Source organism: Mustelus asterias, chromosome 6 (assembly GCF_964213995.1).
Source record: "Mustelus asterias chromosome 6, sMusAst1.hap1.1, whole genome shotgun sequence".
NCBI lineage: Eukaryota > Metazoa > Chordata > Chondrichthyes > Carcharhiniformes > Triakidae > Mustelus > Mustelus asterias.
In genome coordinates, this window is record NC_135806.1 from 118,801,346 (window position 1) to 118,820,564 (window position 19,219).

Sequence of the window (19,219 nt, forward strand, 5' to 3'; positions counted from 1 at the left end):
ATTAATAAGGGATCTTGTGGGTAAGGATCTCTAAAGGGGTAGTGACCACAATATTTGATTTGATTTTATGTATTTTATGCCACATGTATTAGTATACAGTGAAAAATATGGAATAGGCAGTTTTGGACGTGGTAATGTGCGATAAGACAGGATTAATTAAATACTTCATAGTAACAGCTCTTTCGGCAAGAGTGATCATCGCATGATGAGATTATATATTAAGTTTGAGAGTGAGAAATGTGGATCCATAACTAGTGTCTTACACTTCAATAAATGCAATTACAGTGGTATGAAGACAGAGTGGCGAAAGTAGACTGGGCAAATGGGTTGGGGGGGGGGGGGGAAGAGATTAAAAAGTACAAAATGGAGGACAGCGTTCATGGTCTAAAGTTGTTGAATTCAATGTTGAGTATAGAAGGTTGTCAAACAGATTGATTTGCTGTTTAAGAATCTTCAAATGGCAGTAGTAGGAACCTAATCGTTTTTTTTGGAATTATTTATTCATTGCCCTTGCGGAATAAGTTAACTGCTCTTGTTTACTGTAATGTGGCATATACAAATTCATCTGTCATCACATCTTTGTACTGGCTCAGACTCGCATTGAGGTAAATGCAATTTTTCATGGAGGACATGAAGACCAAGTTACCAAGCTTTTTTGTTTGTATCCTATCACCAAAATAAATACAGTGTTAGTACACAAAATCAGCTCTCACGATAATGGAAGAAATCAGACTGATGCTTTGATTTCAGTTGTTAATATTATAAAGCATAATTTGATTCTTTCTCTTAACCTTGTTGAAACTATTACCAAGCCTGAGCATTTTCTGCCTTTTGTTTATATCTCATTCAAGATTTGCTACTTAGGAAACTGTTGACATTTTACAATTTCAGATGTTGGTAACTGCTGGAGATAAAGGCCTCAGTATTGTTGGATCAACTGAATGGATTGGATCTTTTGAGATCCGGTCAGTGTTAAATTTGTTGGGGATTACATCAAAGATCATCAGCGTCCGGTAAGGAAAACAGAATTAAAATCTTCTCTTAAAAACTTATTTTTCACAAAGTAAAATCCTACTTATCAGAATTGCTTTAAAGTAACATATCAATATCATTTAATCCTTTATTAACAGGATTGAGATCTTTGTGGATTAAATGTAGATTCTTTAATCTGATTTTATATTTGGTTGACTTCATAATTAGTGGTCATTCTTTCAGTTCTTTTTGAACTCTCTCCAGTGATCACAACTGCATCTTAGCATTTGATGTAAGCCTTTGTAAAATGTCAGGAAATGCTAGTGTTGAGATTATGTTACTGGTTTAGAGATCCAGATTAATGATCTAAACATGAAATCAAATCTCATCACTGGGGCAATAGTTCTGGAACAAAAAAAAACTAGTATCAGTAATTTAACCATGAAGTGACTGAATTGTTATAAAAGCTCATCTGGTTCACTGATGAACTTTAGGGAAGATGAATTGCATTTTTCCCCATTCTGACTCTTTCGTGACTCCAAATCCACTGAAATGTGGTTGACTCTTAACTTGCCCCTCAGTAAACCACTCCATTTTATCAAATCACAGCTGAGAACTATAATAAGAATAAACCCAGATGGACCACTCACCATCAAACTAGGCGCGGGAGACAACAAAGGCACACCCAGCCTATTCAACTCTGCAAACTCCACCTTGTTAACATATTGTCCTGTAATTGGGTGATTTACCCTAAAGACTTGTCAAGCAGCAGCCTAATGGGCATACTCCTAATTGTAGCTTTCAGTCAACATCCCTGACCCCCTCCGTCACCAACCAGCAAGTCAGAAATACCAGTGTCAGCGCAATGCTGTGTGCTATTGGCACAGTGGAATTGTATTACACCACAATCTATAATATCATGGCTCAACATGGTTGAGAAGTTGGGTTGGGAAGCATTTTCTGATCAGGGCCAGTGTGATCTCCTGGACTCGTTTCGATCGCCTCAGGGGGTCGGAGAGGAATTTCCCAGATTTTTTTTTTTCCCCATATTGGCCCTGGGGTTTTCACTCTGGGTTTTCGCCTCTCCCTGGAGATCACATGGTCTGGAATGGGGGGGTGGGGGTGAGTTAATAGGTTGTGATGAACAAAGCATCGTAGCTGTGAGGGACAGCTCGGTGGATAGGATATTAGGATGTAGATAGGCTGGAAAATTGGGCGGGGATCCTGGATTCAGGATTCAATCCTGGACCGGGGAGCGGCGCGGGCTTGGAGGGCCTGTTCCTGTGCTGTATTGTTCTTTGTTGTTCTTTGTTGTTGTTGTTGTAACATATCCCTCACTTTGTCATCACCATCAAGCCTGCGGACCAACCTTAGTTCAATGAGTTTTAGAAAACATGCCAGGACCAGCACCAGATGTAGCCAAAAAGGAAGTGCCAACCTTGGACCATAAGACATAGGAGCAGAATTAGGCCACTCAGCCCATCGAGTCTGCTCTGCCATTCAATCATGGCTGATATTTTTCTCATCCCCATTCTCCTGCCTTTTCCCCGTAACTGCTGATCCCCTTATTAATCAAGAATCTATCTATCTCTGTCTTAAAGACACTCAATGACCTGGCTTCCACAGCCTTCTGCGGCAAAGAGTTCCACAGATTCACCACTCTCGGGCTGAAGAAGTTCCTCCTCATCTTGGGTTTAAAGGATTGTCCCTTTAGCCTGAAGTTGTGCCCTCTGGTTCTAGTTTTTCCTACTAGTGGAAACATCCTTTCCACATCCACTCTATCCAGGCCTCGCAGTATCTTGAAGTTTCAATAAGATCCCCCCTCATCCTTCTAAAAGGATGAGGGGGGATCTTATTGATCCCCTGGTGATGTTGCACATCGGCTACAAGCATGCTATACAGCAGAAGCAGCATGCTATAGCCAGATCAAAATGATCACATAACCAACCAACTGATTAGATCTAAGAGCTCCTGCAGCATCCAGTTGTCAATGAGAGCTCAGCACTTCAGTATAAATGTTATAAGCAATACAAATGTGATAAATAAGTTGACAGCAAGATGGTCAAGTTGAAGCGAAATGGAAAGATTTATTAAGTCTATGATTTAATAAAATAGGCAGTAATTAATGCAGCTCAACATGTTATACTTCCTGTTTTGGAAATGGACAACAGAGCGTGCAAAAACCCGAACTGGATTCATATTGTAGACTTTCTTGTCCTTCTCAGAATTTTCTTTGCTGCAGACTCCCCAGACTTCTCTAGTTTATTCTTAAGACTTCTGTGATCTGATCAGTTTTCAGATCTTGGGTAAGGGCAATCATTTTCCTTTGAATCTGTTGCAACAAACATGGATTCAGCTTCCTTTCTTATACTCTAGACAATTAATTAGTTCTTACCTTTTCAAACCATCTGAGTCAATTGACACTTACCAGGACACCTAATGATTTTAATTGATCCTTGGCACCTGACATTAACTCTTAATCTACAACATTCTTAACTGAGAGAGTTCTCACATGAAGACACCGTACCAACTCATGATGGTTTTGACTATATCATGCAGTTACATGTAAGTATGCAGGTTGTGATTACAAAGGTTTACTTAGTCTTAAACAATTGCATTTGAAGCTAAACAGATGTGTTATGGTTACAGAATTTGATTTTGTGGTTTGATTCCTCTATAAAGCGTGATTTTAAAGCATGATTTTCTTACCATGCTGAAATATTTGGAACCATTTTCAGGCAGAAATGCCAAATCGGTAATTCCATCTCCACCTCCTCCTGAGCTTCCTATAAACGAGTCAATTTGATTCACTCCATTTAATATTAAGAAACAGCTGAGTGCACTGGATATGACAAAAGCTATGAGCATCAATGACATCTCCACTATGTAGGAGACTTGCATTCCAAATTTAGTTATACCTCTAGCCTAGTTGTTCCAGTACAGCTATAACACAGATATTTTCCCAGATATGTTCCCTCCACAAAAACATGAGAAATCCAATCTGGCCAATTCGCATCCCATTAGTCTACTCTCAATCGACTCTGTGTATCACTCACTGTTATTCTGCAGTGGGTGACACACCTCTTGGTTTCCCAAAGCCTTTTCACAATCTGTATGATATAAGTCAGAAGTGTGATAGAAAAATCTCGAATTGCTTGAATGAGTGCAGCTGCAACAGCACTTGAAGCTTGACACCATCCAGGTCAAAAATGCCTGCTTAACCTGCACCCACCCTATTTAAGACCTTAAACATTCACTCTCCCTACCAATGGCACACTGCAGTGTGCACTATTTATAAAATGAGCTGCAGCAACTGGCCAAGTTGCATCTGTACTGCTGATGCCACCTACCGCAATGGCATTTGATTTCATTTATTATTGTCACATGTGTTAGTATACAATGAAAAGTATTGTTTCTTGCACGCTATACAGACAAAGCATACAATACATAGGGAAGGAAAGGTGAGAGTGCAGAATGAAGTGTTACAGTCATAGCTAGGGTGTAGAGAAAGATCAACTTGATACGAAGTAGATCCATTCAAAAGTCTTGAGTTGGTGGATATGTGACCTCAGACCTTTGTATCTTTATCCTGATGGAAGATGGTGTAAGAAAGTATGTCCGCGGTGCCTGGGGTCCTTGATTATGCTGGTTGCTATTCCAAGGCAGTGGGAAGTGCAGACAAAGTCAATGGGTGGAAGACTGATTTGCATGATGGACTGGGCTTTGTTCCTTTGTAGTTTCTTGCGGTCTTCAACAGAGCAGGAATTAAAACAAAATTAATTTTTAAAAGTTAAATAACAAAAAACTATCAGTACCACTCCCTTTGTCTTGTGTTCCACGATATCTTTGTCATTTAACCTCTCTTACCCTCCAACCTATTCCTGATTTTCTGTTTTGCTGCACCTGCCCCTTCCCCCTTTTTCAGCAGCTTAAAACCCATTGGATTTCTACCTTTTCCCAGTTCCGAAAAGGAGTCATATTGGAGTCGAAGTGTTGGCTCCGTTCCTTCCTCCACAGATGCTGTCAAAGCTGCTGAGTTTCCCAGCATTTTCTGTTTTTATTTCAGATCACCAGCATCCAAAGTATTTAGCTTTCATTTCATCTATATCCCTATTTCCTGTTTCCATCTGAACAAATTACTTTGGGCAGGATTTTCTGCTCCTCGCCATGGCGTGCCTTGTGGCAGCAGAAGCAGCCCGTCATTGGCCGATAGCGAGATCTTCCAGTTCCAGAACTGTCAACAGGGTTTCCAGTTGTTTGCACCCTCTGCCATGGAATCCCACAGCGGGGGCTCGCTGTTAGCGGGACTGGATGATCGCTCTGGCAATAATGGCCAGACAGTTCTGCTCTATGTCTGCTACTTACAGTATCCACTTTTATTTAACTCACATTCACTAAAATCCTTATTTGCATATGTCTCCAACAAAATGTGCAGTAAATGGAGCAGCACATGAAAGTGTCTGCAATTATATATTTAGCAAAATAAAATGGATTCCAAGAATACTGGGAACAAAAAAGTGTGCTTTGTGTCCTGGAATATTTTACTATTCTGGTATTGCAATATATGTTGCTCCAAGATTACCAACCCTAGTTGCAGTTTTCTCAAGGTCTGTCCACATAAATTCCAAATTATTCATAATTATTTTCTTATCACTAATCTCATCAACCATTGTTTAAAATTGGTTTGATTGAAATTTGGATGTAAACCTGATGTTTCTTTTAACTAAGTGGTGTGATAGTTAACTCAGTTGTACTGAAATTAGTAACAGAATACAATCCAACATAGTTGGCATGAAACTGCATGCTTTTGTGTTATTATTTCTTACATGAAGCCATGGCAAATAGCAAAACTGAAAGATTTCTGCTCTTGATTTAAAATAGTATTATAACAAAACTAAAGGAAATGCTTTAACTTTTGCAGGGCAGGGTCTGAGATGGCTCTGTCGGCTCGGGAACTTGCTGAGCACTTTGAGGTGCAGGGAACTCCAGTTATGATTGGTAAGTTTGTGATTTCTTATATTTTCCTTTATTTTTGAATTTTTAATTCTGCATCACAAATATAGTTGGTAAACTATAAAATAAGAGATGACTTATTGTGCAGTGTTGCAAATGCCAAGCAATGACTATCTCCAACATATGAGTATCCACCTATCTCCCTTGTCATTCAATGGCATTATCATTGCTGAATCCCCACTATCAACATATTGGGCGTTACCATTGACCAGAAACTGAACTGGACCAGCCATATGAATACTGTGGCTACAAGGGCAGCTCAAAGGCCGAGAATTTTGTGACGGGTAATTCACCTAGAATCATTGAGGTTTACAGCATGGAAACAGGCTTTTCAGCCCAACTTGTCCATGCCACCCGGTTTTTACCATTAAGCTCATCCCAATTGCCTGTGTTTGGCCCATATCCCACTATACCAATCTTACCCATGTAACTGTCTAAATGCTTTTTAAAAGACAAAATTGCACCGGTCTCTACTACTACTTCTGGCAGCTCGTTCCAGACACTCACCATCCTCTGTGTGAAAAAATTGCCCCTTTGGACCCTTTTGTGTATCTCCCCTCTCACCTTAAACCTATGCTCTCTAGTTTTAGACCTTTGAGAAAAAATGTTGACTATCTACCTTATCTATGCCCCTCATTATTTTACAGACCTCTATAAGATCGCCCCTAAGCCTCCCTACGCTCCAGGGAAAAAAGTCCCAGTCTATCCAGCCTCCTTATAACTCAAACCATGAAGTTCAGTAGCAACCTAGTAAATCTTTTCTGCACTCTTTCTAGTTTAATAATATCCTCTCTATAATAGGGTAACCAGAACTGTACACAGTATTCCAAGTGTGGCCTTACCAATGTCTTGTACAACTTCAACAAGACGTCCCAACTCCTGTATTCAATGTTCTGGGTAAGAGTTTTAACAACACCAGGTTAAAGTCCAACAGGTTTATTTGGTAGCAATTTGCTACCAAATAAACCTGTTGGACTTTAACCTGGTGTTGTTAAAACTCTTACTGTGTTCACCCCAGTCCAACGTCGGCATCTCCACATCATGACTTCAATGTTCTGACCAATGAAACCAAGCATGCCGAATGCCGCCTTCACCACCCTGTCCACCGTGACTCCACTTTCAAGGAGCTATAAACATGTACCCCTAGATCTCTTTGTTCTATAACTCTCCCCAACGCCCCACCATTAACTGAGTAAGTCCTGCCCTGATTCGATCCACCAAACTGCATCACCTCACATTTATCTAAATTAAACTCCATCTGCCATTCATCAGCCCACAGGCCCAATTGATCAATCCTAGATAACCTTCTTCACTGTCCACTATGCCACCAATCTTGGTGTCATCTGCAAACTCACTAACCAAGCCCCCTAAATTCTCATCCAAATCATTAATATAAATGACAAATAACAGTGGGCCCAGCACCGATCCCTGAGGCACACCGCTGGCTTCCAGTTTGTAAAACAACTCCCTATAACCACCCTGCCTTCTGTCATCAAGCCAATTTTGTATCCAATTGGCTACCTCACCCTGGATCCCCTGAGATTTAACCTTATGCAGCAACCTAACATGCGGTACCGTGTCAAAGGCCTTACTAAAGTCCATGTGTACAATGTCGACTGCACTGCCCTCATCTACCAGCTTGGTTATCCCTTCAAAAAACTCAATCAAATTCGTGAGACATGATTTTCCACTCACAAAGCCATGCTGACTGTCCCTAATCAGTCCTTGCCTCTCCTAAGTACCTGCAGATCCTGTCTCTCAGAACACCACCTAATAACTTATCCACTACAGACATTAGGCTCATCGGCCTGTAGTTCCCAGGCTTTTCCCTGCAGTCCTTCTTAAACAAAGGCACAACATTTGCCACCTGCTGACTCCCCAAGCCTGGCCATCATCTACAAGCACAAGTCAGGAGTGTAATGGAATACTCTACACTTGCCTGGATGAATGCAGCTCCATCAACAATCAAGAAGCTCAACATCATCCAGGTCAAAGCAGTTAGCTTGATCCACCACGTCCAACATCCACTGCTTCTACCACCAACACAACGGTGTGTACTATCTGCAAGATGCATTACAGCAACTCACCAAGGTTCCTTTGAAAGCACTTTCCAAACCCATGACCTTTACCATCTAGACGGACAAGGGCATCAGAAGCATGGAACACCACTACCTGGAGGTTGCCCTCCTAGCTATGCACCATCCTTACTTGGAACTATTTTGCTGTATCAACTATCGGTGGGTCAAAGTCCTGAAACACCCTCCTAAACAGAACTATGGGTATACCTACACCACATGAACCGTATGTTTGAAAGTGGATTAAAATATAAGTATGTCCTTAAATGCAGGACATCATCTGTTGGCATGTGCAGCCATCTGTTTGCAGACTTAACTTCTGTTTTGACTTGTTGCTGTTGCTTTATAAACAGGTGGTGAACCTTTAGCACATACTCTTATTGGAGTGGCATGGAATGAAGATACAGGAACCGTAAAATTTCTTATCTTGGATGCGCACTACACTGGAGAGGATGACTGGGCCAGTATAGTTGAAAGGGTATGTGCAGGAAATGCAAGAGCACAAATTATTTTCCTAATTGTAAAATTGACACAGGGCTTTATGTTGAAATCAAATGAGGTAATGATGCTATTAAATAATTTGTAGTAGTGAAATTATTTACCAATTAAATTTTCATTGCAATGCCTTAAAAGAGATTCCATCTCAGAAACAAGCAACATTTTCAGTTGGTTTACATGGTTAATTTTTGTATTACATTTTACATATTTCTTGTAGGATGCTCTTTACTTGCATCTGACCAGAAAGTTTTGATGCTGAGAGATGTTTATCCTAACCTTAACATTCAATTATTTTGTTAAAATAAAAAACACTGTGCCAGGTGTTAAATTTTATAGATTTTTGTCAGGGGATTTTTTTTTTGAAGGCAGGATGACTTTGCTTAATTCATTCCCTACTTGCCAGGGTCCATTCAGAATCTGAAAAAATAGAAAACGCTGGAAATGCTCATCAGGTCAGGTAGTATCTGTGAAGTACCAAGCAGAGTTAACATTTTAGATTGGTAATCTTGCATTCAGAATTTGAATGATTCACACGAAGGCTGCCACTTGATATTCAAACCGAAAGTAAAATGTTGTAGACGTTGGAAATTTGAAATGAAAACAAAATATTCTGGGAATACTCAGCAAGTCTGGCAGCATTTGTGAAGAGGAAAAGCGAGTTCAGAGTTAATATTTCAGGTCAGTGATCTTACTTCAGGATCTGATTACCCAGCCAACTCTTGGGTGGCACGGTAGCACAGTGGTTAGCATTGCTGCTTCACAGCGCCAGGGACCCGGGTTCGATTCCCGGCATGGGTCACTGTCTGTGTGGAGTTTGGACGGTCTCTCCGTGTCTGCGTGCGTTTCCTCCAGGTGCTCCGGTTTCCTCCCACATTCTGAAAGACGTGCTGGTTAGGTGGATTGACCCGAGCAGGTGCCGGACTGTGGCGACTAGGGGAATTTCACAGTAACTTCATTGCAGCGTTAATGTAAGCGTTACTTGTGACTAATAAATAAACTTTACTTTACTTTATATGCCACCCGCACTGACAAGTAGGGGATATCCAAGACGGCCTGTGGAGTTCAGGGCCAGTTCTTTGTTTACATGTTTCTTTGGTTGTAACATTTCATGTTTTGTGGGCCTGGGGTTGGAAAGGACTGCTTGTTTTTTGGTTGATTTAAACCAGTAAGACAGTAGTTTTGTCAAGCATGCAAATCTGAGAAGATCAAATGCTGCAATCAATCAGAGAAAAAACAGTGACTTTATTGAGAAGGCTGTGGAGATAGTTGCAGAGTGGTGGAAGCCACTAACTCAGGAATAGGAAGAGGAGAACATCTGCCAGCCAATTTCAGCTGGGGATTGGGATCTGAAGATTTTTTTAACTGTAAGTTAGTCTAATGGCCAGCAAGAGAGGATCTAACCATCTCTCCTTGGCATTCATTATCATTGCTGAATCCCCACTATCGACATCCTCGGCGTTACCATTGACCAGAAAGTATGCAGGTGCAGAATGTAATAAGGATGGCAAATGGAATCTTGGCATTTATTGCTAAAAGAATACAATATAAAAGTAGCGAAGTGTTGCTGCTACTGTACAAAGCATTAGTGAGACTGCACCTAGAATATTGTGTACAGTTTTGGTCCCCTTACTTGAAGGATGTAGTTGCATTGGAGGCAGTTCAGAGGAGGTTCACTAGATGGTTCCAGAGATGAGGGATTTGATTGAAGTAGAGAGATTGGGCAGTTTAGGCCTATACTGCCTGGAGTTTATAAGAATGAGAGGAGATCTAATTAAGGTATACAAGTTGATATGAGGAATTGACAACTAGACATGAAGAGGATGTTTCCTCTTGTAAGGCAATCTAGAACAAGAGGTCATAATTTTACGAAAAGGGGTACTTCTCTCAAAGGGTTGCAAGTCTGTGAAATTCACTATCCCAGAGCGTGGTGGGTGCTGGGACTTGGGTGGACAGATTTTTAATTGGTAAGGGTTTGAAAGGCTATGGTGAATGGGCAGGAAAGTGGATTTGAGGCCAAGATGAGATCAGCCATGATCGTATTGAATGGTGGAGCAGACTCAAGGGGCTGAATTGCCTACTCCAGCTGCTAGTTCTTGTGATTCTTATCAAAATGAACTAGACCTGCCATAAAAAAGAACAGGTCAGACAGAAGCTAGGAATTCTGTGACAATTAACTTGACTACTAACTCCCCATGGTTTGTCCAAAATCTACAAGACACAAGTCAGGGGTGTGATGGAATATTCTCCATATACCCGGAGGAGCGCAGCTTCAACAACACTCAAGAAACTTGACAAAGCCAAAGCAGCCTGATTGGCACACCATTCACCACCTTAAACATTCACTCCCTCCACCAGTGACACACAAGATCCCACACAGCCCAGACACACACTCTTTTACCTTTGTCCATCGGGAAAAAGATAGAAAAGTCTGAGAACACATACCAGCCGACTCAAGAACAGTTTCTTCCCTGCTGCCATCAGACTTTTGAATGGACCTATTATAATAGTAAGCTGATCTTTCTCTTTACACAATCTGTAAACTACAACATGAAATTCTGCACCCTCTCCTTCTCCCCTATTTACACAATGAACAGTATGTTTTTGTCTGTGTAGCACGCAAGGAACAATACTTTTCACTGTATCCCAATACATATGACAAATCAAATCACATCCACTTCGATTACTGTTTAATTTATTTGTTTTACAGTCATAGCTCTACTTCAAGTATCATGTAATACTGCACTGCCAATGTTCAAAAAGGAGGATTATGTGGGATAAAACCATTTATGAAATTGAACAAACATGGAAGCAGTAATACTTTTTATAATATTTAAACATCATTAGCTTTTAGCGCATAATGTTTTCCAAGTGTTTAATTAAACAATACAAGCAACATTCTTATAATTCTTCTTTTCTCACCGTTTAAACTCACAAAATGACCCAGCACACAAGTAGGGTACTTGGCTCTTTATGTCCTTGCCTAACTCCTTGAAAGAGCTATTCAGTTAATCCCACACTGTCATTCTTTCACCATAACGCTGTTGAGTTGAGTTTTCCCTTTCAAGTATTTATACAATTCCCTTTTGACAGTTATTATTGAATCTACTTTCAGGCACAAGTTAATTTTCATTTTGTTCATGTGGAAAGGAATTTTGAAAATTTGTTGGAAAAAAATTATATATAAAGTAATAATGAGAGAAAATCACCCTACCACAGAGGTTTAACTTTGATTAAAATCTCTCTTAAAAACAATTCCAAAGCGTTAAAATAATCAGTGAGCCCTACAATGAACCAGAAGCAAGCATCTGGGGGATTGTAGCCTCTTCCCTGAATGCAATGAGCAGTAATACTGAAACTGAGGTGATTCCTATTGTTCATCAAACTTCTATTAAAAAATCTTAGAGTAGGGCAAAAATTAGTTCAGGAAACTATTTAACCTGCATCTGGGGGATTGTAGCCTCTTCCCTGAATGCAATGAGCAGTAATACTGAAACTGGGGTGATTCCTATTGTTCATGACACTACTTCAGAGTTCTTCAAGAGAAAATTTCATCAAGAAAGATCTACCGGGTCCAGTAAGAGTCTTAAAAGAGTCTACTTTCCTAAGACAACAGTACCAAGTGAGACATCCAGTAAGGTTAACACTCAACTACAGCTGCATAGAAGAGTTTTGTGATTGTGGGATCCATTCAAAAATTTTCTTGATTGTTTTCTTGATACAGTAAAATGTGTATGTCCATTGGCTACCATCTTTATACACTGCATAAACCGCTGCACTTTGTTCCCCTCTTATGTTGCTTCTGGTTCATTTGCCATTTATCTTAAATCAATGTCCTCTGGTTACTGACCATTCTGCCACTGCAAACAATTTTGCTTCATTTACTCTATTAAAACCCTTCATAGTTTTGGATACATCTGTCAAATAAATTTCCCCTCAAATTTCTCTGCTCCAAGTAGAACAATCTCGGTCTCTACAACACAAAAGCAATTTACTGCCAGATTCTGGAAATCTGAAATAAAATTCACTTTTAATTCGGTATCTCTCTACAGATGCTGCCTGACCTGAGTATTTCCAGCACTTTCAGTTTTATTAAGCTCAGATGGAGACCATTCTGTCCGCTGTGCCTGTGCTTACTGCCTGAAGAAGCAATTTGCATATTGTCACTCCCCACCTTCTTGTAGCCCTGCACATTCTTCAAGCAAATTCCCTCTTGAATGGCACAATTGCAAATACCTCCACCACATTCTCAGGCAGTGCATTCCAGATCTTAACCACTATGCTGTGTGAAAAGCTTTTCCTCATATTGCCATTGCTTCTTTTGCCTTAAATCTGTGCTCTCTTGTTCCTAATTCTTCCACCAATAGGTAGGCATGGCATTTTCAAAAAGCATGATGTAGCATGGTGATCTTGTGTGGAGCACATGACTCATCTAAGTCAATATACAATATTTTATATAAACAATATTAAATTAGACACATTGGGGTAAGTAAGGAAGGGCTAGTGTCCAGGAAAGGTACATTGATTTAATAAGTTTGTGGGCTCGGAGGCAAACAACCTTGATTGAAACCTATTCTAGAGTCAAGATTTTCGTGGAAGGTGATGAATTGCTGGAGCACCATTCAGCAACCTTGATCCACTCATCAGTCACTCGGAAAGCAGACTAGGGAGTAAATGCTACTGTATTGGGTCCGTTTCTGACTGATACTAAAATAGGTTGTAAGTGACCCAAAAACCCACTGTACCTTCTCATTCATTTGAGCTTTGTGGTATATGACGAAACAGGTGCAGCTTTATGGCTGTTAATTTTCAGCTGTGATAGAAAAGTGCTGAGTCTTTTTTTGGTTGGAAGTACCTTATTGTCTCTTTGTATTTTGCCTATCTTGTAGTCTTTCATCTCAATATACATATTTTTATCTTCAGATTATGCACGGCTAAGTTTGGAGCAGTCTTCATATATGAAAAGTCATGTGTTGGAGGAAGTCTGATGTGAGATTCCGTTGTTGGAAAGATTTCATTTTATTTTATTACTGTCGCAAGTAAGCTTACATTAACACTGCAGTGAAGTTGTGACATTCATCACAAGATTGGATGCCTGAATGCCTTCTCCCTCCACCTTCCCTCTGCCTACTCAAACTGCTGTATGAAAATGTCAAGTTTCCTGAATAGCTTAAAGGCAGCATAAATGTGATGAGGCAGAAGTTTCTATTCTAATCATTAGTTCAGCCTGAAAGACAGTCTTCCACATTTATAAATAGGATGATGCTATGACTTTAATTCTCATTTATTATAAGCAACCATTTATCTTGTGTATTTCAGGCTGTTGAGTGGAAAGGAGAAGAATTCTGGGATCAAATGGAACCTTACAACATCTGCCTGCCTCAGAGACCACAGGGTGTTTAAAGCCACCGTTGCTTGCGTACATAAAGCTGTGCCTGGAAAATAACAATTTTTGGATGACCAGGACCTTTACAATTTTGACTGTTCTTCAAACCAAATTAGAAATTGAGTGTTGTCATATAAGCTTTACATAGTACTGCAATAAAAACAGCAGCTAAATATATGTTCACTACTTTATTGCTTGAACAGCTTTATATGCAGGATAGTCAAACTGTAAAAATGCTCCTTTACACGTTTGACATTTACTATTTATTTAGTAATTTCCAGGTGTGTTTATCGATCTGTCTGCTTTTTAATTAAATGTCAAATCTATGAATTCAAAGAATTTATTAAGGTGGAGGCAACAATTAATGTTGATATATTTGTATTTAGACATTGCAAAAGTACCTTTAGCAGACTTGGTCCAATAATCAACTTGCACCAGAATAAATAAGATGTTAATTATCTAGGTACCTAGTAAAAGATGTTCCTAAATAGGTTGATTGAGACAGAAGCTGAGGGTGGCTGAAGACATCTTGGTTCGTAAAACTCTTTAAATAAAATCATATCAGATATATTAGTGTGGTGTAAAATGATTTTAAGTGCAGTAAGTGTAGTACTTATGTTCAAGAATGCTGCATCTTTATAGAAAGAAGTAAAACTTGATATTTTACTGTTTAATTTGAAACATAGTTTTTAATGCTGACTTGGAGATTTAAGCACTTAAAATCATAGAATCCCTGCAGTAAAGGAGGCTATTTGGACCAGTGAGCCTGAACCGACAACAATCCCACCCAGGCCCTATCTCTGTAACCCCATGTATTTACCCTGCTAGTCCCCCTGACACTAAGGGGCAATTTCGCATGGCCAATCAACCTAACCCGCACATCTAACCTGCACTTCGCTCCTGCTAACCTATTCCAGTAGCATCCTGGGATTCAATGCACTGAGGGAGTGCTGTATTGTTGAATGTATTAAACAGACCTACTATTTCTGGTGCTTGTGAAATAGGGATGGAAGGGTTCTCCCAGTATCCTGACTAAAATTTATCCTTCAGATATTATCACTAAAACAAATAGTCCAATAATTTTATTTAATTGCCTTTTGTGCAATTAGGCTATGCATACATTGACTACTGTGTTACCCTACAATGTGACTAACAACATTTGGAGTTTACTTCACTCGATTTGGATATTTTGAGGAATCCCAACTAGGTTGGCAGCGCTGATACAAAAATGTAAGTTTGTTCTTTGTACTACCCAAATTATATCTGCCCAGCATCCAATAGACAATTTGAGCATCTGTTTTACAACCTTTTCTGTAGATTACTACAAACTGTAGTCTACTTTTATTAAATGAATTTATTTTTCATTCAAGTTGATGGTTTGTGATCTAATTGGCCTACCTTGCCTTGAAAGACCTAATGTATAATATTCTACATTTGAATGCTTTAAATTTAATAGATCACTTAATCAGTTCTGAACACTTTTACCCAGTCTGTTAACATTTTTCGTAGATATTCTGATTCTTATTTTTATAGTGGAGCATCTTCCAAATATTCTGTTGTAAATTCCAAATGGCTTTTTGCTTAACTAGAAATCATAAACTGTTTCAACTGACAGGAGGATTCTTAACTAGATGGAACCGGATTAAGGTGCTGGCAAAAGAACCTGATTAGATTTTTAAATTTTTTTGTTGCGTTACCTAGAAAAGTAGTTAAAGTTGTTTTAATCTAGAGTATTTGCGACGGAAGATGGCTGAAGACATGACATTTTCATTATTAATATTAAAATCATTTCACGACGTTTATTTGATCAAATTTGCTTAAAATGTGTTTTTATAGAACATGCCACAGGTGTAGGTAGAAGATAGCAACAGGAAGTCCGAATACAGGCAGAAGGTCCTAATAGTGGGTGGCACGGTGGCATAGTAGTTAGCACTGCTGCCTCACAGCGCCAGGGACCCAGGTTCAATTCCGGCCTTGGTCACTGTCTGTGTGGAGTTTGCACATTCTCCCTGTATCTGGGTGGATTTCCTCTGGAAGCTCCGATTTCCTCTGGAAGCTCCGGTTTCCTCCCACAGTCTGAAGATGCGCGGTTTAAATGGATTGGCTATGCTAAATTGATCCTAGTGTCAAGAGGAATCACGAGCTTTCAGAGCGCTGCTCCTTCATCAGAACCAAGTTAATCAGATATCAAATAAACCTGTTGGACTTGCTGGGCTGTTCCAGAGAGCTCTACATTCAGCAGCATCTCAGCCTTCGCCACAACTGAGAAGCAGACATATTAATATGATGTAGGCCAAGTTACTTCTTCCTTTTACAGGAGCATGTTCAAATTCATTATCAGATCATGGGCCTAATTATTTATTCAATCAACTGTTTAAAACAAATGAACACGAGCACAATTATAGAGTTCGGGGCGATGGGTGTTTTCTGGGTGACAGCAAATCACAGCTGAAATAAATTCCTCCCTGGATTGGAAGAAATCTCAGAACTTTACTTTTGCGCTCACCACATTAGGGGCGGTATAATCATGTTGCACTGGGGACGAAACAAAAGGGCGGACTTCCGGGCAGCCTAGCAACAGTGGGCAGCGCTTGATGGTGTCCATAGCAACCGGTCCGATGACTACAGCGGGAAGATAGTCAAGCAAGAGGCTGGCAAGGGCCGGTGCGAGGCGCCCAGAGCAGGTGGGGGAATCGGGCCAGGTGCCAACTGTTGCTGCCGCGCCTCAGCACCGACAACGAAGATGTGGTGAAGCTACGTATTAATGTATGGAAAAAAATATATTAATGTATAGAAAGTGCCATGTACGAATATAAAATTGTATATTAACGTACGGAAAATTTAGTTTATTCAAAATAATACATATTAATGCAAGAAAAATGCTTGTATATGAAATAAATAATAATGTATGTAGGACAAATAAATAATTTGGAATCCGCATATATAGTGCCCTGGCCAAAATGTGTCCCCCAATCAACAACACAAGCAGATTATCACATTGCTTTTCGTGGGAGCTTGCTGTGCACAAATTGGTTGCTCTGTGTCTTGCACTAAAACTGCACTTTTAAAAAGCATTTAATAGGTTGTAAAGCATTTTGGGACATCGTGATTTGGACAGCAATGCAGGTGATTGCTGTAACTGCCCGAATTTTACAACAGTGTAGGTATCCTCATCCTCCATTTTACTACAGTCTTTCCATTGTTGTACCATGGGTGTCAAACCATTCACTGTACCCATTATACTTGAAAAATCATGTGTCTATTTTAAACTTTGAACATCTGTAAAGATTTTAAGAATCAATTCTGCCCTTTTTTTGTTTGTCTCTTGATGACTTCCACAGAATGTATGGAGAAGGATTTAAAAATAACTTGTATAGCACCTTTCAGGATATCAGAAGTACTTTACAGCTTGTTGACTACTTTTTGAAGTGCATTATTGTAATGTAGGGAATAATAGTTATTTAGTTATGGGGGAGGTGGTACTGTAGTGGTATTGTCACTGAACTAGTAATCCAGAGACTGAGGGTAATGCTCTGAGAACTTGGGTTCCATATTCAGATGGTGAAATTTGAATTCAGTAAAAATCTGTAATGAAAGCATTGTTGATTGCTGTAAAAACCCATCTGGTTCACTAATGCCCTTTAGGGAAGGAAATCTGCCACCCTTATCTGGATAAAAGCAAATTACTGCGGATGCTGGAATCTGAAACCAAAAGAGAAAATGTTGGAAAATCTCAGCAGGTCTGGGATGCATGGATGCCAGACCTGCTGAGATTTTCCAGCATTTTCTCTTTTGCCACCCTTGTCTGGTCTGGCCTAAATGTGGTTGACTCTTAAATGCCCTCTGAAATGGCTTAGCAAGCCACTCAGTTCAAGGGTAGGTTGGGATGGGCAATAAATGCTGACTGGCCCAGCCAGTAACACGCACACCCCTGAATGAATAAAAACAAACACCAACAGCGAGGTTCACACAGCAAATGGCTTAGGTAATATGTTTTTGTGATAATTGAATGCAATTATTGGTTAAGACATAAAAACTCCACTGCTCTTAAAGGACAGGCAGGGCTTTGGTTGAACACGTCCTCAAAAGAGCACTTCCAACAGTGCAGCAACCTTCAGTACTGCAACCTTCAGTACTGCAACAAATATCAGCCTGGATTATTTACTCAACTCCCACAGCCGGATTTGGAGCGAAGAATGCTCACACTGTGCCATGGCTGATATCTTATATAATTAAAAAAAATATATATATATATATATATTTATGTTGCCGGGCATCAATATGGTGTAATTTCATGATTGGATTCTGGCGAACATTCTTCATAAGTGAACCTCGTGCCTTAAGAACCAGGAGTTGCTGGAAAAACTACATTCTTTATGATTTGCAGCACCCTGGAATGTTAATGCCTGCTTTATTTTATTTCTCACTAATTCACTGTGGAAGATGACTTTCTCAATATGCTGCACTCAAGTTGAGCTCAACATTTAAGCACACTCTGGAGAGGATGGGAGAATCTAATGCCAGAGGTCAATATTTTAAAAATAAGGGGTCACCCATTTTGGGCAGAGATGAGGAAGATTTTATTTTCTCTGAGGGTTGAGAGTCTTTAGAACTCTCTTCCTCACAAGGCAATGTAAGCAGCGTCTTTGAATATTTTTATGGCAGAGGAAGATAGATGCTTGATTAGCAAGGGAGTAAAAGGTTATCAGCAGTAAATTGGAATGTTGAGGTTGCAATCAGATCAGCTATGAGATGATGACATAGTAGTATTATCACTGGACTTGTAATCCAGAGACCCAGGACATTGCTCTAGGGACCCAGGGTTCGAATCCCACCACAGCACTTGGTGAGATTTGAATTCAATAAAAACCTAGACTTAAAAGTTGAATGGCAACTATGAAGCCATTGTTGATTGTTGTAAAAAAAACATCTGGTTCACTAATGTCCTCTGCCATTTTTAATTGAGCTGACCTACATGTGACTCCAGATCCATGGCAATGTGGTTGAGTCTTAAATTACTTCTGAAATGGCGAGGCAAGCCACTCAGTTCAAGGGCAATTAGGGACAGGCAATAAATGTTGGCTCCCCCAGCAATGCCCACACTCCGTGAATGAATAAATTTTTTAAAATCTTAGTAAATGGCACAACGGGCTGCTCCTAATTCGTATGTTCACATGTATGCATGAATTACAAACTCATGTAAACTGTAAACTGACTTTATCTTTGAAACTGCCTTTTGCTCAAATAACAACAATGTAAATTAGAATCTCCTAGCCAC

At 39.8% G+C, this 19,219-nt stretch overlaps 1 protein-coding gene across 1 annotated transcript in view; it reads left to right on the forward strand.

The window, feature by feature from the left end:
* The window catches only part of LOC144495121 (ufm1-specific protease 2-like), a 55,015-nt gene extending 39,265 nt beyond the window's left edge, over positions 1–15,750 (forward strand). Inside the window, exons 9-12 of the mRNA XM_078215049.1 lie at positions 892–1,013; positions 5,894–5,970; positions 8,414–8,538; positions 13,875–15,750. Coding sequence (XP_078071175.1) covers positions 892–1,013; positions 5,894–5,970; positions 8,414–8,538; positions 13,875–13,958 — 408 coding nt within the window. The 3' untranslated portion in view covers positions 13,959–15,750. The remainder of the gene's footprint in view (positions 1–891; positions 1,014–5,893; positions 5,971–8,413; positions 8,539–13,874) is intronic.
* The last annotated feature ends 3,469 nt before the right edge of the window (positions 15,751–19,219 follow it).